The sequence below is a fragment of the Electrophorus electricus genome, chromosome 12 (genome assembly GCF_013358815.1).
Source record: "Electrophorus electricus isolate fEleEle1 chromosome 12, fEleEle1.pri, whole genome shotgun sequence".
In the NCBI taxonomy this organism is placed as follows: domain Eukaryota; kingdom Metazoa; phylum Chordata; class Actinopteri; order Gymnotiformes; family Gymnotidae; genus Electrophorus; species Electrophorus electricus.
In genome coordinates, this window is record NC_049546.1 from 9502183 (window position 1) to 9529284 (window position 27102).

General features: G+C 40.8%; 1 protein-coding gene across 4 annotated transcripts; it reads right to left on the reverse strand.

Moving 5' to 3' along the window:
• Positions 1-263: 263 nt before the first annotated feature.
• Positions 264-26427, reverse strand: slc43a1a (solute carrier family 43 member 1a). 4 transcript variants are annotated; one of them, XM_026999318.2, is made up of 15 exons: positions 26282-26427; positions 16526-16680; positions 15947-16130; positions 15556-15611; positions 14962-15038; positions 12888-12980; positions 12289-12425; positions 10994-11115; positions 10068-10214; positions 9916-9951; positions 9552-9669; positions 9318-9450; positions 3777-3850; positions 1891-2014; positions 264-1550 (listed from the first exon to the last, which is right to left on the reverse strand). In XM_026999318.2, the coding sequence occupies exons 2-15, from the start codon at positions 16677-16679 to the stop codon at positions 1347-1349; spliced, it is 1659 nt and encodes a 552-aa protein (XP_026855119.2). In that variant the 5' UTR covers position 16680; positions 26282-26427; the 3' UTR covers positions 264-1346. The 4 variants fall into 4 exon arrangements, with proteins under 4 accessions (XP_026855119.2, XP_026855115.2, XP_026855118.2 ...); XM_026999314.2 differs by lacking the exon at positions 26282-26427 and adding an exon at positions 18963-19282; XM_026999317.2 differs by lacking the exon at positions 26282-26427 and adding an exon at positions 19160-19199.
• Positions 26428-27102: the final 675 nt, after the last annotated feature.

Here is a 27102-nt window from a genome sequence, read left to right on the forward strand (position 1 = left end):
CAAGGACTGTGCTTTTAATTGCCAAGATAAGCAACTTAATGTGAAACATAATGGCTGTACTCTTAGTGATATAAAAACATCTAAAAACTCCCATTTCACCACGCTCGACTTAACCAACTATTTTCTAGCCTCTGGTAGCACAAAAATGTTAATGACTAATTAAATGAACACACTAATACAAAGCAAACTGTGACTGGTACTTTTTCCTGTACTTTCTGTGGTGCACGTTGTGCTGACAGACACGGAGACATTACACACTGGGCATTTTCAGCTCATTTATTTGGGACATTCCATCATATTCCACATTTCCCAAATGGCTTTATAAGAGACATGGCTTTTCAACACAGGTTAGAATTGCTTTGGTTGTACAGATCAGTCTGTGAGCTTCTATGAACATCCCATGATTCAAAAGCAATCAACCCCACACAAAAGACAACATAGAAATTTGGCTCCAAACACTTAACATGACATGACATATCAGCAGTGGTTGAGTCATACTGTATCTTTTAACAACCAGGGGCTGATAATCACCCAAATCTTTTTAAGCGAGCAAGCAATAAGTAAATATAATGAGTAAATACTGACATTGCCTTTCATACAGCAGCAGTAGCAGAGAGCTCACACAGTTGAGTAACAAAATATTACAATAATAGTATGCATAGAGTAGAAACAAATGTTCCCTTTCAATGGCTAGGCAATGTACAAAAATGAAATACACACAAAAAAAAGCTGCTCAAGGTTTCTGCCCATTACTGTTAAAATTATATGCATATTTTTTACATGCTTTTAAAAGTGTCTTTGGTCTTTCTTGAAATAATTGTGTTGTCCTCATCATTTTTAGGAAACAACCAAAAGGTTTATAACACGGTGTTTGTCTATATTGACTCTTTGGTGAATTGAAACAGGACACAGACAAACCAACTGACCCATAGGTCAGTCTGACAGGGATCACAATCAGCTGAGGTAGCTTGTCCAAACAGTCCAGTGAAGCCTCCTTGATGTGTGACTTGTGTGAATATCAGGGGACTGGGAATATGAGTTTCATTCAATAGTAATCAAACCACAGAATAAATACAAGTTTTTTAAAAAGCAAATATCAGAATTACATAATTCAAACCCTATCCAAAAGATGACAACAAAAAGCAAAACAGATTAATCTTCAGTTTGTATATTTTTAAGTCCTTGTATGAAATCTCATTGCTTTAATGAAATGACACCAAAAAGTGAAGCTATTAAAATGTGCATAAAACTCACTGAAAACATGCCAGCTAACATCTGGATTGCCATATTTGGTGCTGACTTTGCAGTTTTTGTAAAAAAGGGTACAAAAAGATCCTTCATAGGCTCTAGGCATTCTCTGGGACATGAACATTGTTAATGTGATTAATGCCATTGGGTTCCGATTGGTTGACAGCTTGACTCTTCAAGGTAGCCTGTCCAGTTTCCTTGTCTAGTTTTGCTTTCTCTTGCACAAGGTGTCTGCGATGATAAAAAAGGTATCCTGGCAACAGGAAGCCAGCCAATGAGAAGATCAGTAGTCCCATATTGATCTGATTGGAGGACAAAACAAATTTGTTATGCATTAGTTATAAACACATTAATAGACAACCCAGATATGAGCAATATAGCCTGAAAGTCTAAAAAGTCTAAATAAAAGAAATATATAGTTGAATAATCATACATCTAACATCCATCTAGTATCCTTGAATACCAAGCTGCCAAAACATTTTGCTTGTATTACCACATTGTTATATTTAAACTTCAGATCCCTAACTTCATATTGTAATGTAATAGAGCTGTTATACTGTCCAGTCTGAAAATAAACAGTGTATAACAGCATATAAAGTCTTGTAAATTGGATGTGAAATTGTCTGCTTGCATGTGCCTTACCCAGTAGGGATCACCATTCAGAGGTCCCAACATTGCAATAAACAGGGGCTGCTGAAGCAAGGCAAATATGGCACTGATAAGAGACTGCAGCCCCGTCAGAGTACCAAAGTGGTTAGAGGGGTAACTGTGTGAGAAACAGAGACAGAAAATGAATCATCTGAAATAAAATCACCTATCTGAATGTCTCTTGCAACACAAAGTTTTGATGACAAATTGACATGAAATATATGAAACAAGCTGTATGTCAGTGAAAAGTAAGAAGGTCTCATCAAAAGCTAGCTATGCCTAGAAGGTTATGAATACAAGAAGTACTTATAAAAACAGAAATATGACTACCAAGTTAACTTATCATCTTAAAAGATACATGGTCATGGGCAAAAGTTGAGACTAGCACAAATTTTGGTTTTCACAAAGTTTGCTGCTTCAGTTATGGTGGCTATTTGCATTAACTCTAGATTTTGAAGAGAATAGTCATTCCTTGCCATAACGAACTAATCACAAAAATTACTGCATTCCAGTCACTGCATTTCAGCCTGGCCACAAAATGGCCTGCTAACAATTTCAGTGATCTTGTTAGCTCAAGAGAAAGTGTTAAAGAGGATAAGGCAGCTGATATCACTCTGTCATGCTGATTAGAAGAGCAGACTGGTTGATTTAAAGAGGGTGGTTGTGCTTGAAGTTTTCTTCTGTCAACCATGATTACCTCCAAGGAAACGTGCAGTCATCATTGCATTGCATCAAAAGGGCTTCACAGGCAAGGATATTGCTACTTGTAAGATGGCACCTAAATCAACCATTTATCAAGAACTTCAAGGAGAGAGGATCAATTGCAGTAAAGAAGGCTTCAGGGCTTACAAGAAAGACAAGCAAGTGACGGGGCCATCTCCTAAAGAAGATGCAGCTACGGGATCAGATCACTATCAGTGCAGAGCTTGCTGAGGAATGTCAGAAGGCATGTTTGAGTGCATCTGCATGCACAGTGAGGCGAAGGCTTTTGGAGGATGGCTTGGTGTCAAGAAGGGCAGCAAAAAGCCACTTCTCTCAAAGAAAAACATCAAGGACAGACTGACATTCTTGAAGTAAGGGGATTAGAATGCAGAGGAATGGGGTAAAGTTGTTTTTTTTTCTCCGATGAAACCCCCTTCAGACTGTTTGGGTTATCTGGACAAATGACTGTCCGGAAAAGAAAAGGCGAGCGCTACCATGAGTCCTGTGTCATGCCAACAGTGAGGCATCCTGAGACCATTCGTGTGTGGGGTTGCTTCTCATCCAAGGGAGTGGGTTTGCTCAAAATTTTGCCCAAGAACACTGCCATGAATAAGGAATGGTATCAAAACATCCTCCAAGAACAACTTCTCCCAACAATCCAGGAGCAATCTGATGATGAACAATGCTTTTTCCTACAAGACAGAACACAATGCCACAAGGAAAAAGTGATAACCAAGGGGCTCTGAACCAAACATTGAAATTTTGGGTCCATGGCCAGGAAACTCCCCAGATCTCAATCCCATTGAGAAACTGTGGTCAAGCCTCAAAAAGAGGGTGGACAAACTCCAAGCACTGATTAGGCAAGAAGGGGTTGCCATTAGTCATGAATTTGCCCAGAAACTGATGTACAGCATTCCAAGGCAAATTGCAGAAGTCTTAAAAATGAAGGGTCAACACTGTAAATATTAAGTCTTTACTTAAACTGGATGTATTTGTCAATAAAAGGTTTATAAAAAGCCTTATGAAATGGTTATAATTTGTACTTTACTATAGCATAAAAATATCTGACAAAAGGAGCTAAAATTTAAAAAAAAGGGGCAGTAAACTTTGTGAAAGCTAAAATGTGCATCAGTCTCAAAACATTTGACCAAGACTGTAGACTGTGTGTGTACACTTACACTGCAGCATACAGTCCTCCACAGCAAGAGTGGATGAATCCTCTGACCATGGTGTGCAAGATGAATGACAAAATCTAGACCCAAAACACAAAATGTATAGTCTATATTAAATATAGTACAGTGTCCAGCTGTATTGCAACTTTGGGAAGAAAACAAGAAGATTAATACATATAATATAAAAGTTCAAAACATGAAGCTTCATACATTCTATTATACAATGCAAACATGATTATTTTAGTCTGCTAAAATTGTACATGTTGGAGCAAATGTCTGTTGAAATACTATGGCTTTCAAAATGTCATGTCACTGCAATAGTACTGAATATCATTTATTATTTACAATGGTAACTTTTGCTGGTGATCAAAGGAAAAAATAAAGCTTGCAAATTCTGCATGCACAGTATGTTTCAGTTTGGGTTAAGGGTCCAAGAACATATTTACATTAATCCTTGGATTCTGGTGAATTCCACTAGACACCTTTTATTCATTACTGCTATAGTGAATTTACTGTTCATTTACTGATGACATGCATTATATGGAAAAGCTACTTTTGCCAACTAGTCAACCTGATCTGCATGAAATTGGTGTCAATATTCGCAAAAGGTCAAAAACATTTTGACATTTGCAAATAATAGGACTGTCATAAGCCATCAGCAGTCAAAGGTCCAACAGCTATAGTTTCTGGTACAATTTCCATGAAATTTTTTCACCACTTGGCCAGGATCATTTTGGAAAGTAGATGTATTACAATAAAAATAGCAAAGAAAAAAACATACCTGTGTATTCTTATCTCTACAGCAAACAGGTTTTGGGCAGTAGGACACTAGCATTGCTGCCACTCCAGCAGTCAGCTCACCAATCAGCACTCGGTAGCAGAAATGCTAGGCATCCTATTGCCGAAAACCTGTTTGCTGTAGGAAAAAAAAAGGACTCGATGGTCTATACTGTTGACATGCAGTTTTCGATGCAACTGCAGGGGTGATCAAGTTAAATTTTTGCATAAATGTTTCTGTGGGCATACACTGTTTAAAGTGAAGATAGATTACAAGTTATCCCTCTGATGAAACTTTGATCTCGTCACAGTGGGCTTACTCTCAGCCCAAACCTACTCAAAGCAACCAGGTCCCCTCTGGCGGCATGATGCTCAGCAACAAAGCCATAAAATGGCCTAGCTGATGGCTCATCATGCTGGCCTGGCTTTCTGAACCTTCCCCCTCTTCCTACGTGTCAAAGCCACAGATTAGAATACAAGAACCTCTTGCCATAAATTCCTTCAAACTCAAACCCTTACCAGGATGACCAACTTTTCTCATCTCACAGAAAATGTTCACAGATGTTTCACTTTCCCACAGACTCACAAAGTACTACTTTACTATTTTCCTAAGGGCAGTAGTAGCTCAGTGGTTAAGGTACTTGACTATTAATCAGAAAGCTGCCAGTTGAAGCACCACCATTGCCAGGTTGCCACTGTTGGGTCCTTAAGCAAGTCCCTTAATTGTTCAAGTTGTGTTCAGTCAGAATTGTAAATCGCTTTGGATAAACGTGTCAGCTAAATTCCATAAATGAAATGTAAATGTACTACTACTTTACTATGATGTCAAATCAGCTAGTAATATATGGCTATTTTAATATAATCTAATTGTGATGTTTGCTTCTATTATTTGATGTGTCCCATTTTTCCATTCTTTTCATAACTTATTTCTTATTAATTTGCATTCATCCTGATCAATTCACCTGAAGGTTGCTTACCTCATGTTTATTGTAAACACATTGTTAACCACTCCTAATTGTGTTAACTAGAACTCCAAGAATCAATTAGACAAAATGTACTGAAGTCAGTAGTTTGCAACTCAAGAAAAGTGGAAATTAAACTGACAATTGCTTCACTCATCCTAGGGTTTTATAGTGTGTTTACAACCTTTATTCTAAGACCATGAGGTAGAAATCGGTAGAAAATGTATGGATTTTCTTTGTTTAATTGATGAATGGATCTTACTAGAATGTTTTACAGGAATTCCTTTCCCCCCACCATGAAAACAAAGGCTACTGAATATACATGAACCAGGGCACCCCCCCCACATATACCTGGAAAGTTCAACCAACTACTCAGTCTGGCCACATCAGCAAAAAAAGGAATGCTTTATCTAATGTTCACAAATCTTAATACACTTGTCCTTGCGTTCTTGTTGAATCCGTCTACAGACTAGTGCCTTTGGCCTCATTTGCATAATCATAACCTTCATCCTTGCAATCACTTTCATTGCTGCTTGTACTTATATTTGAAATGTTCCAGTTATTAGGGTGCTGGCTAGTGATTAAAGTAGAGAAATGTACTATTAAACCTAGTAATTGAATCAGAAGTGTGCAGGTAGGTGAACGCACCCTGATGCATGATTAGCCTACAGAATAAACATTATCTACCATTATTGACTGATCTAAATGATATTGATACCAAGGCCATTAATTTATGGTGTCGACAGAGGTCACATACTAACCACTAGCATGTGGTTTTGGACACTGATACAGTTGATGTATAGAGGGGGTATGCACCGACGTCACTTTTCCATCAGAATATGCCCCCTTAGTCAGACTGACCAGCAAAATATTCTGAAACATGGCTTTGTTTTTTAGGGGAAATCGGTGAAATCAGGAAATAAAAAATTGACTATGTGCTTTTTATTGATAGCAACATCAGTGCCACTGTCAAGGGCTCTTTTTCAAACTACTGCTGTAGCTCAGAACTGAAAGTGACCAAATGGATAATTGTTAGCAAATACTCTCATCTCACATATATTGTCAATCAAGACCATACTTTTTACCCACCAATATTAACTGCCATTAAATCAGCACTGTGACATATGGAGCCTAAACTGTTCCAAACCATTTATATAAGGTATGCAAACATAATACAGGGCAAACTAATATTGACAGGCCAATTAATTTCCTGCTCTGAAATATACACCAGTCCTTTCCTACAGAAAAAAAACCCCCAAAAAACCTGACGTTCAGTCCTAGGACCAGTTTAATATTGTAATCTAGATCATATAACTAGGGATTGTTACACTACAACCGTTTTTTCCCCTCAAAATGATTACAAATATTACTCAGTTGCTCTCTCTGTCATTGAGAGTTATGGTTAAATAAGGTACTTTTCGATTAAGAGCGCATGCCATCATGTGTTTTATTACGCTACCTTTGCACTGGCACTGCACTTAAACGGCCTAAATGGACAAATTTCTACATCCATGTACCTCCACTTGGTCCTCGACATCCAGTGCTTTGATTCAGTGGGACAACAGTCAAGAAAATTAACACAATCAATATTCAGGAAGTGTTTCTGCATATATTTTCCAGCACAATGAATAGAAACCAAAAAGAAGTGTGTGGCATTGCACATCTGCTCCACACTACACTGACTCACCTGGACGAAGGGAGGGGAAATTATGTTAAAATGCTATTTGTCGACTGCAGTTCAGCATTTAACACCGTCATCCCCTCCCTACTCACTACTAAGTTGGGGGATCTAGGAGTGCATACATCCCTGTGCGACTGGATCTCCAACTTCCTAACAGACAGGCCACAATCAGTACGGGTGGGCAACTGCGCCTCATCCACCCTCACCCTCAGCACTGGAGCTCCTCAGGGTGTGTCCTAAGCCCCCTGCTCAACTCACTGTACACCTACGACTGCACAGCCACTTCCAGCTCCACCATCGTCAAGTTTGCTGACGACACCATTGTCATGGGTCTGATCTCGGACAACGACGAGAGGGCCTACCTGGAGGAGATTAAACACCTGGAAAACTGGTGCCAGGAAAATCTCCTCCTAAACGTCAGTAAGACAAAGGAGCTGATCGTGGATTGCAGCAAGAAGCAGGAGCGACACTACCAACCTGTGAGGATCAGTGGAACCACGGTGGAGAGAGTAGATAGTTTCAGGTACCTTGGTGTTCACATCTCGCAGGACCTGTCCTGGTCCCGCCATACCAACTCCCTGGCAAAGAAGGCTCGTCAGCGTCTTTACCACCTCAGACGCCTAAGAGACTTCAGACTGCCCTCCAAAGTACTACGGAACTTCTACACCTGCACTATCGAGAGCATCCTCACGGGGAACATCACAGTCTGGTTTGGGAATAGCACCAAGCAGGACAGACAAGCACTCCAAAGGGTAGTGCGTTCAAGCAGAGCGCATCACTCACACGGAACTTCCTGACCTGCAGACCATCTACTACAAGCGGTGCCAGACCAAGGCCAGGAGAATTGTGAAGGACCCCACCCATCCCAACAATAGACTCTTCTCTCTGTTGAGGTCAGGGAGGCGCTTTCACTCCCTGAAGACCAAGACAGAGAGGCTGAAGAGGAGCTTCTTCCCACAGGCCATTCGGGCCCTGAATCAGGGAAACTGATAAACTGTGGGGACCACCACCACCATGTAACATAACTGTATATCTGAATATATATATATATTTATATTCAATTACCTTGTTACACAACAACTGTAGATATGTTATTATACAAAATGGATCTGTACATTCTGTAGATTGTGTACATATATACACAACCATATACATTGTACATTGTGTATATAATCATAATATACATATATTGTACATACATTGTTAATATATTTTGTATTTCACATATAGAGAACATCTATATTTCTCCATGCACCCCTGTTTTCTTTTCCTCAGTTTGGACAGAGCACTCTCCACCATTTCACTGTGAGTTATACTGTGTATGACTATGTATGTGACGAATAAACCAAACTTGAAACTTAACAACAACAACAACAACAAAAAAATCAAGCCAAACAAGCCAAGAAGGAATTTATAGACCAATTATAATGAACAGGCCAACAAACCAAAATTTAAAATGCAAAGTCCTAAATTATACATTTGCAATAACAAATGTAGGGTGATTGAAAAGGCTAGGGGTCCACAAAAATTAATGTCGTCTATTCAGGGTCACGCAAAAGGTTTGGGAACCCTGATCTAGGTACCAACTGACACCAGGGTATTTATGATTAACATAGTGAATATTTTGGCTAGATCACACTTGCACAGAGTGTGGAGATTTTCTGGTCACAGGAACACCCTGTTCTGTGTTTAGCCGAAGGGCTCAGTAATGAACAAATGAGCTGCAATAAATTCAGTTGGTTTCACTAGCAACAATCCCACACCCACAAATGCATTCTGCATGTCAAAAAATGCAAATAGAAGATCTCATAGGGTGTGACCGAGTTACAGGTGATGCAGAGCAGTATGATGTAATGACTGGGGATTTAGATATCTCTCTCATTAACAAATATTAGAAGGACAAGAGAACACATTAGGCCAGGTATTGAACCCGACAATAAAAGCTCTGTGTTGGACCACATATTGATACTGCCTACTGACTTTTTATCTCCATGATCTGACAACTCCTAAGTGAAATATTAACACATTCCTACTCTGGCCCAGGTTTGAGGCAAGTGCTGACTGGGTCAACGATCTAGCACAGCAACTGCCGCTGGCTTACATACGGCTCCAGGGAGCTATACTTACCTGCAGTGGCAGGTTGTCAATGAGCGAGGTGACACCAAACAGGAAGAGCAGCAGGTTAGTGAGGCTGAAGGCTTTCAAAGCGTTCGTCAATTTCTGGATGTTTCGGTCACGCTTGGGCTTGAGGGGAGTGCCACTGTTGGACAAGATGAATGGAAGAATTCACATAGCTGAGAATAAATAGCAATTTATGAGTTTATAAAGAACAAAAAAAAAAAGTGTGCTGATGTGCCCCACCAATGGTCAGTCTTTTCCTCACACTCCTTCATCTTCCAGTCCATGATGTAGCCAATCAGAGGGCAGGTGAGCAGGCACAGGAGCTGCAGTGTGCCAAAGATGGAGGAGTAGAAGCCCACTGCAAAAGCACCATGCACAGAGCCACATCAGCATACACAAAAACTGCATGGTTCATTGTGTATAATCTTGTTCTGGTGGGTTGAAATGGGATGAATATGCACTATATCTGATTTAAGACAAAAAGGTGTCACTGTCTGTATACTTTTCTAGCTCATTCAGCTGGGTACATGGTATGCTCTGAGAATCAGGCATAGTTTAAAGAATTCCCTCTTTAACAAATTTGAATGTGTTACACACATCTCACCTTTCTCCTCAGCCTTTTTCAGAATTTCCTCAGGTACTGCAAAATTGAAAAGAAACAATTAAATGGACCATGACAATAGAAACCAGATAACATTTTTCAGCTGTATGTGTGTACACTCGTGTGCGCTTGTGGCTGCACGTGCGGACACTTACAATGAGGATCATCATGTGTGATAATGAACTCAAGCATTTTGTTCATGGCTCCCATGAAGAACATGATGCGCAGTTGAGTCATTCCCATGGTAATCAGACTCCACAGGAAGATCGGGGAGAAGACTGAGCGCCGAAATGGAATGGAGGCTGAGGAGGAGGAAGGGCAAGGAGGGCAGCAGTCACATTCAAAGCTCAAAGCCTGGGTCATGATGCTGTGATGGTGGTCCTCATCACAACAAACTCACAGGACATTGACAGAAGATCACAGCTTTATAAGCTCTGGGAACAGGTCTTGCATGTTAACATCCAGTCCCCATTGGGAATGCCATTTAATAAAAATAACAGCAATTTATTTTAACAGTGTTCATTGGGATGTCAACACTTATTTGACTCCTAAGAGAGGCTGTAACATGTAAGCCCAAAGGAACTTAAAATGAAAATGTACCGAATAATGTTTGGAATTCAGATATTAAAAATCTGGTTTAGAGGACTAGGTCAGGCTTTTTTTGTCCCCAATGAGGAAGTTATGTCACCGTCTCAGTTGCTTAAGAACTTCATTAGATGTGTATGAACTCTGTGGCTCTGTGACCTACATTGGTCTGCTGCTTTTCTGCAAGCATCTTTCAGAACATTAGACAGACCGGACGACCCTCGCCAAAGTCTACTCTAACCACAACTGTAGTAGCTATTCCCTTGGCAGACGATTTTATGCCGAGCAACTTGCACCTGAGACTAAGTGTAATACAAGCACACCCGAGATGCAGGAGTCGATTGCAGACTCTAGCAAGAAGCACAACTACTCCTTGTTGTTTCTTTCTCTGTCTGGTAGAGGCAGACCACAATCTAGTCAGGTGGGATCAAAGTCTTTGAGTAAAAGCAAGTTGTGTTTTAGTGTGAGTGGGATTGGGCTGATGTGGGCGACTCACGTGGGGCAGCTGGGCCTGTACCCGTCAGCGGCTCAGTCACTTGGTATGGTTTCTCTTCTAGCTTCTCCCCTGATGAGGTAAGCGTGGGATTTTGAGGGGCCTGACCTGAACACACTCTCCTTCTGGAAGGCCAAGAACGAAAGTAAGAGACACAGATAACGAGAGAAATGATAGCTATGTAAACACCTTTCTTTATGACCATGACTGTTTTAAACAGTAAACATATTGGTATAACAAAGCTTATTAATGAAGCATTTGTGGACTGGGCATTGTTCTTGAATCTAAACTTCAGTCCTGTAATTACTGGGGTAGCTTTCTCTCACAGAATGTGAATATTCAAATCATAATCTTCCAGATCCAGTTATTAGATTGTCCACCCTCCCTTTATTTAGAGGTGATGGCTAAATGGTCAATCAGCTTCATTAACACAAGTTCCATGCATAAAATTGCAACCCTTTCTGCATGTGATCCATCATCATTGCTTGGATTCCAAAATACAGCTCAGCAGTCCTCAATATGCAGCTACAGTTGACAAAACAAAAATGGGATGTATGATGCAGGCTAGCTGTTGGCCAGGCATACCTTTTAAAGTTCGTCTTTGCTCTTTGGCCAGGATTTATAGATATCATTGCTAAACCTCGCTGAATTATTATGGGATTTCCACTGAAGGGTAGCCCTGAAAACGGCTTTTACTTAGATACCTCACATATAGTTAGCATTAGAAGTTAGCAGGTGAAGGTAGCATGTACATGGACAGTGACATTTTACTAATAATACCATAGCCCCTTCACAATGCTGAGAAGGGCCAAGGCCAGCCCCATAGTGAAAACCATACAATCCATTGGTCAGATTTCTTGTCACTTTGCTAATAGACTTGCATTACAGAACCCTTCAATATATCACATGAAGGGGTATGTAGGTATGTACACGGCAAGATTACATTTTGTTCATTAAAAATTCAGCATTTCAAAAATACATTTTTTAAAAAAGGTTTTTGGGTTTTTTTTTATATATAAACATAAATGATATCTGGATCTACTGCTATTTCACTCAAAGGCAACCTCAGAATCCCCACTGGTTCCAAGCACCAAAAAGGAGCAGGAAATAGCACTGATACTCATGCTCAAAATCCTACCTGGGCAGATTGCAGAATTAATTAACCTCACCTTATCCTCAACCCTCCCCTATAACAGGTCCTTTTTTTTTTTAAATGTTTAAAAAAAGGCCCTTTTGTTCCTAGTGGCAACCTTGACTATGGCTGTGCCTTGGAAATGAACTTAATAAAAAGGATTTACACTGACATCTCCATCTCTTCTGGTGTGGGGAAGGGCTCAACCGGCCAGTTCAGAAAACAGTTGATGAAGACCAGGACAGCGAGGACTGCCCAGACCCACATTATCACAGTGAATGACACCCCAGCACCATATATCAACTAGAGAGAGAGAGAGAAAACACGAGACAGATAAAGACACAGATATAGAGGGATAAGATGGATCGCATTTCTGTGGTTGACAATTATACAGGTACACCCATTTGTCTGAGGTTTTGCATGACAGCCAACATGATCCTCCCCCACTGCCTCAAAGCACTGAATGACCTCATTTAACTTCCATGATCACCTAAAAATCTTTCAAAGTAAATAAATATATTTGTTTGCAAAGACTGTTTAAGTGATCATGTTTTCCCTTATTTTTTTTATTTTGCGGTTTTGTTAAATAAAAACTTTTACAGTTTAAATATTATTAAGGAAATACATTTATAAAAGCTGATATAATTGTGCGCAGTGTTCTTAAATAAGTGTTGCTTCTTAATGCAAATATAGAGTGCAAATAATGACTCCTTATATATTCTTATACTGATGCCGATATAAGATTGATGTCACATGACCTCATACCTTAACTCCAGGGAAGGTGACAGCAGATGACGCATATGAGCCGATCATCAGTGACATCACTGTGGAACTGAGACTTCCAAACATATTTGGTAACTACAACAGAGGGGACAGCCACGGCATTAACACTACTGAATGCATGCAGGACTGAATAACTTTGGCCCTAGTCCAAACAAATGATTGCACAAAAACATCCAATCACAATTTTTCTGACCAATATTCTGAGTGCAGTTGCAATTAAAATGTATTAATTTAACTCCAGCTGCATATTGATGAGCCATACGGTACCAAATCTACCAAGCATAACCTCAAAGTTAGATGAGGCAGTTACCACTAATGTTCATTTAAAAATATCACACTATAGAACTACTATAATTGTCAAATAACAGTGTACAAGACTTGAAATAAAAATTTAAATATCTTGTATTTCTTGTTGGAATGTTGAGATTATTGTTAATCTATAATTAAAATTACATCCAAAAGTTGGCAAGTTACACTTTAAAAAAAAAAAAAATCTCAATTCTGTTCGGAAATCAATTAGTCATTCTGCCCTAACCTAGTCAGTGCTGTTAGGTTTCTCCTTGACATTCCACAGTGTAAACTGTAAAGTTTCACTCTGGCACCGTTTTGCTTTTACTACAGATATTCCAGGAGTTCGCCAAGACCACACATAGGAGTGTCACATAACGACAAGGTGAGAGGTTAGTGCCAAGTAGGTGTGAATGGGTTTGTCCTGCTTTCTGAGGCTACAGCCAGCCACACACACACACACACACACACACACACACTTCCTTCCATCATTTACGCAAACGCATTACTGAAGGAATATAACAGTAAGTACATTTAAATCAGTATAGCCATGGTATCTTCTGACAGTTGTCAGTATGACGTATAGGCTAAACAAACCTGCCAATAAAATAGAAAGTAATCACACACCCTCAGGATTCTTAAAACAATCCCATGTGTGGCTTAACGAATACAAGCCAGGAGTGCATAACAAGTGCTAGAGGAAATGTCTGATTCTATTCATAAAGGGTTCTGCTAATTAGCTAATCATTCAACTTCTCTATGGCATACACTAAACAGCATTCTCCTCACCCACATGCAATCACCCTACAAGATTCACAAGGACATCTTTTTTCCAGTCCCGGCCCAACATTTAAAACATTCCCCTTCGGCTCCAGGTTAGGTATGGTATTAGTCACAAGGCAAAAACAATGCCGTTACACTTTATTTACTGCAGAGCTGTGTGTGTGCGCGCGCGTGCATGCGTGGGAGAGAGACATAAAAAGGCAGAGACAGAAGGTGTCTAAGGTCATAACCTTCAACAACAAAACAGCATGGTGCAATTCTCTCCATACTGGCACAAACCCACATACACAGAGAGAGATAGTGAGAATGAGTGAGAGGTAGAGGGTGAGGGGGAGAGAGGAGGAAGAGAATTGTGTGTTACATTCACCTTCTTAGAAAGGCAGGACACTGTCACTGGACGCAAAGGGCTAATTGTGTTCAGCACGGTGCCTGGGCGCGTGCTTTTCCACTGATCACAATGGAATGTGTGAGGGTTTATAGATGGTGGGAGTGTGTGCCTGCCTGCCAGCAACTGGAGTGTGTATGTGTGCGTGCACATACATAAACTGTCAGCTAATAAATATATCCTCTCATGCCAAATGATCTCAGACATCACACACTTTGTAAATAAAAACATGTCAGATAAAAGGCATCTCTTTTTATGCCAGTCAGGAATACGTAAAGTTCATTACCATAAATAACATTTGGGTATAAGGTGCCTAATGTGTACATGATAGCAAGAAACCAGGGGTGTGTCCTCTTGTGTGTTTTAGTTAAAGGAGTGTGGGTGGCAGTTTGCTGAGAAGGTGTGTACCAAGGTCTGGCTTTGATTGGTTTCCTTTGCAGGTCATCTGCGCCCATCCCAACTCACAAAGACGTGTGCATGCACACACACGTACCTGACTAAACGCACATGGAAATATGCAGAGGACCCCACAACAAAACAAATCTGACATGCCCCCTGTGGTATTCTCCCTAGCCAGCCCCTTCCCTTCCTGGGACTTACCATGAGAGACGTGAAGGTCAGACAGATTCCACCGAAACCGTTGAGTGACAGAGCAAGAAATATAAGGGCAGAGAGGACTGGAAAGAGGAGCAGGGGAATGAGGGTAGGGGAGAGGGCAAAGAAAATACAGTCAGGCACCATTTAACATAAAAGGTTCTTGCAAATAAAGGGGTTGGGGGCCTTTATGCTTGGTTCATTAGGTTGTGTTTCACAGTTAAATAGCAAGTACACAATCACTACCCACTTGACTAGGGAACGTTCTCCTTCCATGCACAGGTTAGAGGTCTGATGAGAAAGTCTCTTGCTAAGAAAGCTTAGCAAGTCTAAATTATATTCTTTTCCCAAGCAACTATTAAACATCTACCAAATCAAGTAGCCAGTACAAGGAAAACATTCCTACTTATGGGGTGCTGAGTGTACACGTGTAATGACTTATGGCTACATAGCAGGGTGATGTTAACAAACCATGTTAATAAGGTTAAGAAATCCGATGCCTTGGGTGTAAATGACAGATCTGTGACTTAGAATGTACAACATCCACTGCTGTATTTAATGCTTTTATGCACTATACTCCTCATGGGTATAAGATCTCACCTTTAGGCTGATATGCTGACACAGATATAACTGCACAGGAGAATGCAAAACACGCACTGAGAGAGAGAGAGAGAGAGAGAGAGAGAGAGATTGTGGGTTAAAGATGAGTCCAAAGGGCCTAAATTGCAATTCTGTCTTTCACAAGTAAAGTTTCACTCTGGCATTTTAATTGTAAAATTAATGATTTTATAAGCCTAATCTAAAATCAGTTATGCTACATGTTTTATGTATGTCAATACACATCCAACTGGTTTAGCCTTACCGACAACACATTCACAGCACGATATCCACCAGGCTCAAAGACACATGCAGATCCCCATTCATTCATAGAAGGGTTTTGCGGCACTGGTTTCTCCTCACTGTGTGTGCACGTGTCTCTGTGTGTGTGTACCTCCCCAACAGGCGCAGGGGTCTGGGACCATATCGATCCATGAGGATGCCAAGTGGTAGAGTGGCAGCACTGAGTAAGAAGGAGCCAATGGTGAAGCCCAGGTTCAGCATCTCATCCTGGGCCACACAGCTCTGCCAGCCCTCTGTATCATCAGAACTAGCATTAGCCACCTCCAACTCATTCTCTACAATGGGAAGCGAGAAGGAAGATAGAGGCAGGCAGTGACTGAGGGACAAAGAAGAGATGGTGGGACACAAAATACAGGAGAGCGGAAAGAGTGAAGTGCTCAGTTCATAGTTTATTAATGTCTCTGGACAACTGAACAACTCAGGTTGCTCAGAGCCCCTAGGTCATGTTTCAGGGTTTTCCAGCTGTGAATGGCCTGTCTGGCTGTGTTAGTTTTGTAGTGTCTGGTTATGCAACCTCCTAATTGGCTGGACCATGCTTCCAGGAATATTTTAAACCCTTTCATTTCGCCAAGGTTTTTATTCTTCGTTTTATTTTTACCTGTAGCACAGCACGTGATATTGGCACCATGTTAACCAGTTTCTGCGGTCACGGGATTCTGGGGGAATATACCTGTGCAGAGGTGCGAGTAGAAGCCTTCCTTCTTTAGCATGATAAGCAGAGACCCCCAGCCAAGCAGCACAGCCGAAAACCCAAGGTTCTCCACCACAGCCGTGCAGGCCATCCACCACCGCCTTCGAAACGCCACAGAGACCGGCGGGGCCATCCTTCGATCAGACATGACACGGGACAGCGCCAGACATAAAACAGACATAAATCATTTAAGAATGTGTCATTAGCCATGCACAACAGCATAAAAAAAAAAATAAAAAATAAAAAAAAAAGATTTCAATTGCTGAATGTCATCATTTCAAAATGGATTTGTACACGCCCCACTCACATTTGGCACACCCGTATGTCCTTGTAAGTGAGAATCCAAGTAATTGGGGAATGGTTTACATAAGAGTGAACATAAGACCATTTTATTTCACCATGTAATTTTATTTGCCGAACCTTACAAATCATTTTGAGGACGACACGCCTGAAAACACACCTCCTGCTCCTGTTAAAAGCGCCTGTGTTTCTGCTCCAGACAGCTGTGTCAGAAGAAGGGCATGTCTAAATACCCAAGAGAAGCACATTACATGTCCTGCAGTACTGGACTCCTACTATCGTTCATCGAAGACATAAATCCAGACCAACATTTCTTAGTCTGTGCTACATTTGCAACACTGCACCATTCAGTTTACGGAGAATAATAGCGCGGAGAATTCTCAGAAACCTCATCCGAAAGAACTCTTCACAAAACAAGACAAGACTCTTTTTTCTTCTCTACCTTACAATTTCATTTTTCCAAATATTTTGTAAAGTGACCTTGAGTGATAGAGAGGTGCCATTTTAAAAGGACAAAGCAATAAAATAACTTAACTACTGCCACCATGTCTCTGCTCTGTGTCTTAGCTGTTCTAGTTGGACATGACAGTTTAGTGAGGTCATTCCAAAACTTCTGGCTAGTTGTTATGGAAACAAAAGCACAGAAAGCGGCAGATCAGAAGACTACAAAAAAAATGTCTTCACTTGAACTAAAGTAAGGTGACAAGGAGAATGTGGAGGTAATCCAGTCAGTGTTGGGACACATTTGTGTTTAACGTGATTAGATGCAGTTCACTGGACTGCTTTGCCCTCAGCTGTCTGGCTTATGAAGGGATTTCTATTGTAATTTACACCATTAGCATACTCACTGTTGTGCCCCAGGACACCCCCCCCCCCACTGGTACCCCTTAAGCACTAGGCAATAGAGGGCATCTTAAACCCAAAACAAAACATGTCTAACACTTTTTTTAATCTCAGTTCCAGTGTAATGTGTAAAACATGAGAGCATTCCAAAGTTTAGTGGATAAAACTTTGTATCTAGCCTCAGCAGGACTGTATGGCAATTAGGAATCTGGATGTATAGCAGGTAAAGGGTGTGCATGAGTGCAACATTTATGCATTTGTAAAATGTATGCGCAATCTGTCAACGGTTTTTTAACCGTACTGAACACAAACACTTCCACGTGCTACTAACATCTGTAAGCAAGTCTCACTGCCTTGTGATAATAAATCAATGCGTGGATACACTTGTGAGCAAAGGAACTCTCAAGCCGTTTCTACTGACAGAGCACTAGCTACACACCTTTCCTATTACTTTCAGGGTAGTTACTGAATAATTCACAGTCGTAACAGAATAGTGTGCTGTTAGAATGAAGTAACTGAATAATAAGACGGGACTATAAAGACTTCAGAGGTAAAACATGCTCTGTCTGATCACAGATGAGTGTGTCAGCATCCAGCTGTTTAAAGCCAAATGGTTGTGACCTCGCAGTCAGCTCCGGATACCGCAAGAACAAAAAGATACACCACCCCCCAACCTTGGGGAGCAACTTTTTTCGACGAGTTAGGAGACCAGACACTCATACACGTGGTGGGTCGCTTTCTCTAACAGAGATGCCAGGCGAATTATTTTCAGAAAAAAAGCTAGCTAGAATACAGCTGCCTTAAACTTTATTTCTCACAAACGCAACCAAATTATTTTATACCGGCAAACTTCACTTCTGTCTTAGGTAGTCACGTTAGCTCATTCAAATGCCTCCACGTTTAAGTAGCTGCGTGAACAATTACTACGACGATAGAACTTCCAAGTTAAAACTCAGATGATGAACTTAAGTTATCCATTTGGCAAAAAAAAATAAAAATTAAGAGGTTCTGATGTGGTAAAACTCGGCTGATGAAATGGGTGATAGCTAATTTAGTATTTTTCCTAGCTAGTTAACCTAGCCAACAACTTACAGCGCATGTTGGAAGCTTATAAGTGCCACGTGTGTGCTAATGGACCTATAGGTTACTTTGGCTAGTCAACACAGCATCTGTTTAACTGGATAACGCTAGCTAGCCGAGTTTTACTTTTCTAATGTTCGCGCCATTGTTTCACACTTCGTAGCTATGTTTTATAATAAAGACAATAACTTACATCATTGCGTCTTCCCAGTTGTCAGTAGCGCCTATCGTTGCTGAATTCCCGCTTTTATTTTTTTCTAATTAGTGAATAAACTTTGACAATATAATTTTATCCCAGGCGACGCTCAATGTTCGATGTTGCACCCCGCCAAAACAACTTAAAATACATCTCAGGTCGGCGTGGTGGACAGTTTTACTTTTTAGGCCTACCTGATTGCTATTCTCTCACTCCTCCCAAATTCTGACTTACTCGAGTAGTACCAGTCAACTACAAGTCGAAAACTCGGAGCTCTACTTGCGGGCAATGGGATATGCAAATGAGCAGTTTATGACTATAGGGCAAATATTGCCGGAAAAAATAAAACAATCAAATCGATAAGACAGTTGCTTTGCATACATTTTATATAGGATAAATAGCTATTAAACTTGTGACTGAACCTCGTGGTCCCTTAGCTCAGAGATGTACTTAGGAAATAGGCCTATAATCAAGTTTCTATCGGGTCCTGTACGTAGCCCTACAAACACTCACTTTATCGCAAGTAATTGATAAAAACAAAGGTTGAACTGGCCGCCAAAATACGGTTAACTTACCGGTAATTATATAACAAGGAGAGAATAGACTCCTTACTGCATATAGGAAAGACGAAATTCAGACGATACAAAAGGAGATTATAAAATAGTCATTTCAAATAAGTAGTCCATGAAAAGATCAGTACCCACTGTATTAGTCAGTTTAATATGACATTTAGGAAAGATGTTTGTGTTAATATAGCATAACAACTTGAAAGGATTGGTCTTGTTACAACAAACAAAAGGACAGGTGTGAGTGTGCTGACATATGTTCTTGTCCCTTAGGTCAGAATGTGATAGCTACACGAGTGCTTTCACATCTGAACATGTCGAAAATGTGGAACACATTACTCTGAAATTTCATAAATTGATTAATTTTAAAAGCTTGGTGAACATGTATATTAGGAACATGATCTGTTCTCGGTAACCCTCACAGTCACAATACATTTCATTATAGAAAGAAAATACCCAAAACGCTTCATATCAGCATTAATGTGAATAGTAGGCTATCGACATGACCCAACATATTTTAAATCCTTTTTATCCATTTTGTTGCAACCTGCTGCCCAAATAGAGCACTCTCATACGTTGTCATCTGCTGGCTAAATGGAGAACTGCAACTGGAAATATATAGGTGCTTTGACGTCTATGGTGTACGACTTGTCTTGTAGAATTTTCACTGACGTAGATGGAGAACATCTACATCTGTGAAAATATCAGTGTGCATCAGTTAGCATAAGGCAGGAAGACATCCCCTGGGCATCCCCTCAGTTAACTAAGAACATACACTACATTGCCAAAAGTATTCACTTCTCTGCCTTTGTAAGCATTTGAATTTGAGTGACATCCCAATCTTAATCCATAGGGATTAATATGATATTGGTCCACCGTTTGCAGCTATAACAGCTTCAACTCTTCTGGCAAGGCTTTCCACAAGATTTAGGAGTGTGTGTTAGGGAATTTTTGACCATTCTTCCAGAAGCACAGTTGTGAACCCCACACCATAATCCCCCCTCCACTAAACTTTACACTTGGCACAATGCAGTCAGACAAGTACCGTTCACCCGGCAACCGCAAAACTTGGACTCGTCCATCGGATTACCAGACAGAGAAGCATGATTCATCACTCCATAGAACACATCTCCACTACTCTGGAGTCCAGTGGCGGCTTGCTTTACACCACTGCATCCGACGCATTGCATTGCACTTGGTGATGTAAGGCTTGGATGCAGCTGCTCAGCCATGGAAGCTTTCTATACTGTTCTTGAACTAATCTGAAGGTCACATGGAGTTTGGAGGTTTATAGCGATTGACTCTGCAGAAAGTTGCCAACCTCTCTGCACTATGCGCATCAGCATCTGCTGATCCCGTGCTGTCATTGTACGTGGCCCACCACTTTGTGGCCAAGTTGCTGTCATTCCCAATCGCTTCCATTTTGTTATAATAATATCACTGACAGTTGACTGTGGAATATTTAGTAGCAAGTAAATTTCACGACTGGACTTGTTGCACAGGTGGCATCCTATCATGGTACCATGCTGGAAATCAGTGAGCTCCTGAGATTCACCCATTCTTTCACAAATGTTTGTAGAAGCAGTCTGCCTTGCACAGGTGTTTTATACACCTGTGGCCATGGAAGGGATTGGAATACCTGAAATCAATGATTTGGATGGGTGAGCGAATACTTTTGACAATGTAGTGTAGCTACTGGATACCAATATTGGTGAAATAAAAGATAAAGCTAAAAAAAGTTACACAAACCTAAGCTACATTTTCATTCAAGTAGTTTTTTACGAAAACTTCTTTAATGCTTAAAATGTTTGTAGATATATTGGCAATAGGAACTAAAAATCGGTAAAATTCTACTTGTTGACAAAACGTTTTTCTGTTCAAATTTAGCAGAAATTATTTGTACATACCCAAGAGTTTGCAGAAAAACTGCATTGCAAATGTTTGTGTCAATTAAAATAACATTTTGCATAGGCCTAACTGTAGTGTGACAGTTCATTCATGAGCTCAAAAAAAAAAAATAAATATTATATTACTTCTGTCAAAGAAAAAACATCTTTGGTGCCGTGACCCAGTTGTGGTGTGAAGATTGGGTGCTACTTCTATAGACAGCATTGTTTCTCTTGGACTGAATAGCCTTCATTTCACCTTCTAAAGCCTTTAAAAAAATTCTATGGGTGAAGCTGTGCCATAAGGGAACTACTTTCTGGTGCCTAAGTGTTAGAGATTAACGCTGAAGGTCTCATACACTTTGTGGAAAGTGAAGGCTGAAAAATAGTTTGTATAGTGAGTCAGTAACAGTCACTTTTGTTCAGTAGCTGATTGGTTCCTACAAATTCTACCAGGAATTTATAATCTTATTTTTAAATCTTTTTCTTTTGAGATATCTACTCAAACTAACTCTCGTATTGGGCATAGTTTCGTTAGAGATTTGTTGCAGCCTAGCCCATAAACTACACCTTCCTCACACATACACACACACACACACACACACACAACAGGATATTGAAAGCTAACAGAAGTGTTTAGCTACGTAAAGAATAAAAAGGGGGGAGACAAAAGAATAATGTGGGGTGCTCCTCAAATAACCAGGGACAGGGTTCAATTGTGGGAGCTAGCTGAGGGAGAGTTGTCATGGGACTCAGCCAGAATCCCTCAATGGCAAAGTCGACAGAGTACCAGCCACATAGTGGAGATCAAGGTGGAAGAAAATGCCGCAGATGCCAGTATGGGCATTTGATGAGCTGAGCGCTGAATATAGTGATGCCCAGACATCTGTGGACCCCCCTGCAGACTTCTTGTGAGTCACCTTGCTCATATGCTACTGCACTGGAATGAAGGTTACCCTTTCCCAGACCGTGATGTTAAGTTGATTCATCAGTTCTTTCGGGGATTAAATGAGGACCTTTACCTAAAAATGGTGCCAATGAAGTCAAGATTTTCCTCATTTAGAGAGCTCAAGGCAGGAGGTACGTTGCCTAGCCTGTGAAACTATGGAGGTTCCAGACCAAGCCCAAGAAAGCAGTCAGATGCATGCACACAGATCATGGCCCAAAACCTGAGCACACTGGCAAACAAAACCCAGATTTGTCAGAACCTGGTGTTTATGCAACCACCACTCAGAACTGTTATGGCACACCCCTTGTGGGCCCTAGTAATGAAGGGCATGTTGTGGTGAATGGAACTGTGTTGTGACCTGAGATCCTGAATCAATGGGGGCCCAACAATCACTAATATGTTTTGGAAGAAACACCCCCAGCTTTGTTCAATGAGTCTCAGACCCAATGAGGTGCCCATAGAAGGTGTAGCAGGACAGCAGGTTCCATATCATGGTGTGCTGAACATTGTCCCAGCATTTGTTGTTCCAGAAACAGAATTCAGAGAAAGTGTTCCCATACTCATAGGTACCAATGACATTTGTGCTTCAAAGGAGCATTTGCAGACCTCATATGGTGAGCAGTTCATCTGCTGAGTGAAGCAAAGTCACCCTGAATGGTACTCAGCATTGATAGCTGTAGTGAAAATCAACAAGAAAGAAAACAGAAGATAAAACTGGCACTGTAAGGTTTGCAGGACACAAAGCATGTGATTCCCCCAGTAAAGAAATGAGATGCAAGATATAGGGTGTGCCATGTAAAGCATTAGTTGATAGTTTGCCTTCCCAAAAGCTTCCAGATGGGTTGATTGTTGCTCATGTTCTGGCCAATGTAGAAGAGGGATTTGTTCCTGTTAGGGTAATGAACCTTTCAACAAAGCCCATTACTGTTAGGCCACATACCACTATTACAGATGCTATTGTTGTGGAAGATGTGTCCGAGGCTGCTGGTGAGGTGAGTAAGATGAGTGATTCCAAGCATGAAAGTGACACCTGTTTTCCAGAGAGACATAGTACTGAAATGCAAAAAGGAGGTGGGACAGGCCATGGAGGGAGAGGTGAGCGTTCCACGACAAAACGGTTTTGAGGCAAAGTGTACGCCTTTTGGTTTACAGAATGCACCTTCTACCTTTCGAAAGATAGATGACTTTTTGGTGACCTGAATTTTGAGAACTTGCTCATCTATCTAGATGACATCATTGACTTCTCTAAAATGTTTGATGAGCACCTAAAATGGCTGCAGGTGGTGTTCAAGAGGCAGTAAGAGCAGGGTTTGAAATTGAAGCCTCAGAAATGTCAGTTGGTGAGGAAGGAAGTACAGTATTTTAGCCATGTGGTATCAGCTGATGCTATCACGACAGACCCGGGGGGGGGGGGGGGAAGCAGCAAAGAGAAAGACTGGCCACTGCCGACAAACCGCAAAGAACTCGAAGTTCCTTGGCTTCTCCCGGTATGCCTCCATAGCAGCCCTTCTTTACTATCTTAGAGTTGATCATACATTTGCACTAGAGAGCTCTTTTATTGACTGCATACGTTTCATGACGTTAAAGTGTGGTGTGAGCAGTGTAAAAGATGTTGCCTCAGGAAAACACCCCTTGCAGGGCTGAGGGCTCCACTGAACAATATTCATATTAGTGTACCCACAGAGTTACTTTGTACAGACTCTCAAACTTGAGAAATCAAAAGGTTGTAGTAGAAATTGTATTGGTGGTGACTGATCATTTCTCTCGGTTCGCTCAAGCCTACTTCACGAAAAAAAACAAAAGGCAAATACAGTAGCAAAACTGTTGTGGAGAAACTTTTCTAGGTTTGGATTTCCAGTCAGTTTATTATCAGATCAAGGGAGAAATTTCAAAACAGCTGTGGTGAAGGAACTGTCACATTGGAGGGGTAAAGAATGTCCGCACAACTATCACCCACAAGGGAATGACACCACTGAAAGGTTCAAAAGAACACTGATGAATATGTTAAGCACACTGCCACCCCACCTGAAGTCCCAATGGCATGAATATGTTGATGAAATGACATGCATACAATTGCACCATCTATAGCTACCGGTTACAGCCCTATTTTCCTAATGTTCTGCAGATATCCACAGCTGCCATTTGATCTGATGTTTGGCCTGTCACCGACTACAGGTGCTTGTGAGTACACAGAGTATGCCGGAGACCTCCGGGAGTGCCTGGCTCATGCATATGATCAGGCCAAATACATGAAAAGACGACAAAAGAAGCACTATGATCGAAAGGCCAGAGCAAGACACTTTGAGCCTGGGGACAGTGCTCTTGATAAGGCATGTCACACTCAGTCTAGGCATAAGCTGGGTGACTGCTGGGAACCCCATCCATATCTGGTAGTAAAAAAAAAAAAAAAAAAAAAAAACACAAGCTGGGACGCCAGTGCATGTTGTCCGCTCTGAGGAGGATAGAAGAGAAAGGGTGCTTCATGAGAAGCAAACACAGTGCATGTTTCTCCCAGCCACAGACAAAGAGACACTAGACACCAATGAGTCTGAAGATGTTGCTTAAACAGATGAAAGCGGCATACTTACCGGTTCGGGTGATGGAGGCCAGGTTAAGGTTGACAGTGAGTTGGGAGGAAGAGGAACAAGCCGAGGGGTCAGTGGATGCTATAGACTCTCCATCAAGAGCTGATGACAAGGAGGGGGAAAGAAACGATATGGAGCATGGTTCCCAGGTAGAGACTGATGTGACCCAGACAGACAATTCTGGAGGCATTCTAACCACAGAGCACATTCCTAGTTCTCTAGCAGTGTCTCAGACAGAATCCCGTCAGGATATCATTCAGTTCAAATTTACTTGTATAGTACCTTTTATTATAGGTGTCATCACTAACCAGCTGTACAGACAGAGTCCAATTACAAGGCAACATTAATAAAGAAAAATGTCTTTCAGATCATGAAGAAACCTTGAGAGCAACCAAGAATCAAGTGTATCCCATCCTCGGGTAGACACCAGATATCACAAGCAATGCAAAAAAAGCAATGGGAGTTAGGAACCAATTAAAAAAAAAAAGATGGAAGCATACAGTAATTAGTAATGTATTAGAAAAGATAGATAGCTTAGTCATTAAACAAATCTTAAGATTAATCAGAAGAAACCAATGAATAATGTGTGAGGTTACCTAAAAAGACTGACAATGAGAATTAAGTCCATCATGGCCATGTCAGAGGGTGAAACTGCTGTAGTTGGAGTGCACAGAGGACACAGTCACCACACTAGACAGAATAAAGCTGCTGCTGCTCTAACTACTAAGGTCTCCAGCCCAGTCTTTCAGTCTCTTCAGCAGGGTGAGTGATCATACAGAGGAGGCCTTTGTTTTCAAGTACAGCAGGAGTGTCTCTGACATGCAGGTGACTCCACTGTGGTTAAGGACTTACCTAACCAAGAACACACACATGAATAGCACATAGAATGGGAGACAAAAGCACACCAAACAAACTTTTTTTTTTAATCCACTGTAATGTTTTATAACTTAGAAAAAGAACAGACAAGCCAAATTGACTAGAATGGATGGAGAAAGGACATTTTATATAGATTCTCTCAACAAACATCACAAGGCTTGTACCAATAATTTTAACCATAAGAAAAATCTGAAGTCAGCAACTGCTGTAACAACACTACAAAAACGGACCTCTGATAGCTAGCTAGCCATCAAGTTCGACACAAACGTGCATTTGTTCCTGCAAGAAAAATTTGCTGTCAGTCTAGCGCTAGAAACAACTCATTACTGGCCAACTACAGCTACCTTTGGGTGAGCCTTGTTTTGCAGCCAATTATCAGTTAGCTAGTAATCTCTGGTTAGTATTTTACCAGTTTAATGGACTTGGCGATTAACTCGTTTAAATTGGCCCTTACCTCGTTCATTTTGATTGAATTACATCGGGTCCTGGATTGTGAAGTGCTGTGTCCATCTACGAGGCAAAATGAAGTTCCTCCTCGCCATCTTCCAGCTGCAGGAAATATTGCTAGCTAACTAGTTAGCTAATTGCCTATTTAAAGTACTTGCCCATTTAATTTGCCCATTTAAAAGTACGATGTCCGAAGTACCTAACCATGGTCACTACTTCTAGGTCTGCTAAACTAGCTAACAAGTGTATGAATAAATAAACTGTTGAGCAAATTAACACATATCTAAATCGTAAAAATAAACAAACTTGAGCACTGTTTTATCAGACGACTAAGCTGTAGTGAACTGGTCTGGTCTGACCTTGTTCGTGAGCGATTGGGTGAATAAAGTTCAAGTCTATTGGCTGTCAAAACCAGTAGGAAGAGCTCATTATGTTACTATAAAGCGGCGCTTTAAACGCCGTTGTAGGGACGCCAAAGCGGCGTAAAAAATGCTGTTTTGGACCACTTAAAACGGAGCTTTTTACGGCGTTTTCGATGGTTTTCGCAGCGTATTTTACAGCGTAGTCAAAAATAATGCCATGTTTTGCGTCGTAAAAACGTCCAAAGCGCCACTTTTTTCGCGGTTTTACAAATAAAACGCGTTTCGTTTTCGGCGTATTTTGACCACTTTGGCTTTCCATATATCTGGCTTTTTACCTGCAGTCTCGACCTGATCACATACGTGATGCATACGTGAGCTATTAGCGTATGAATTTTGATACATACATGAGCTTTTAATATAATGTGCGTATTAATTTTTCCCGTTTTAATACATTAAGTCATTTCAT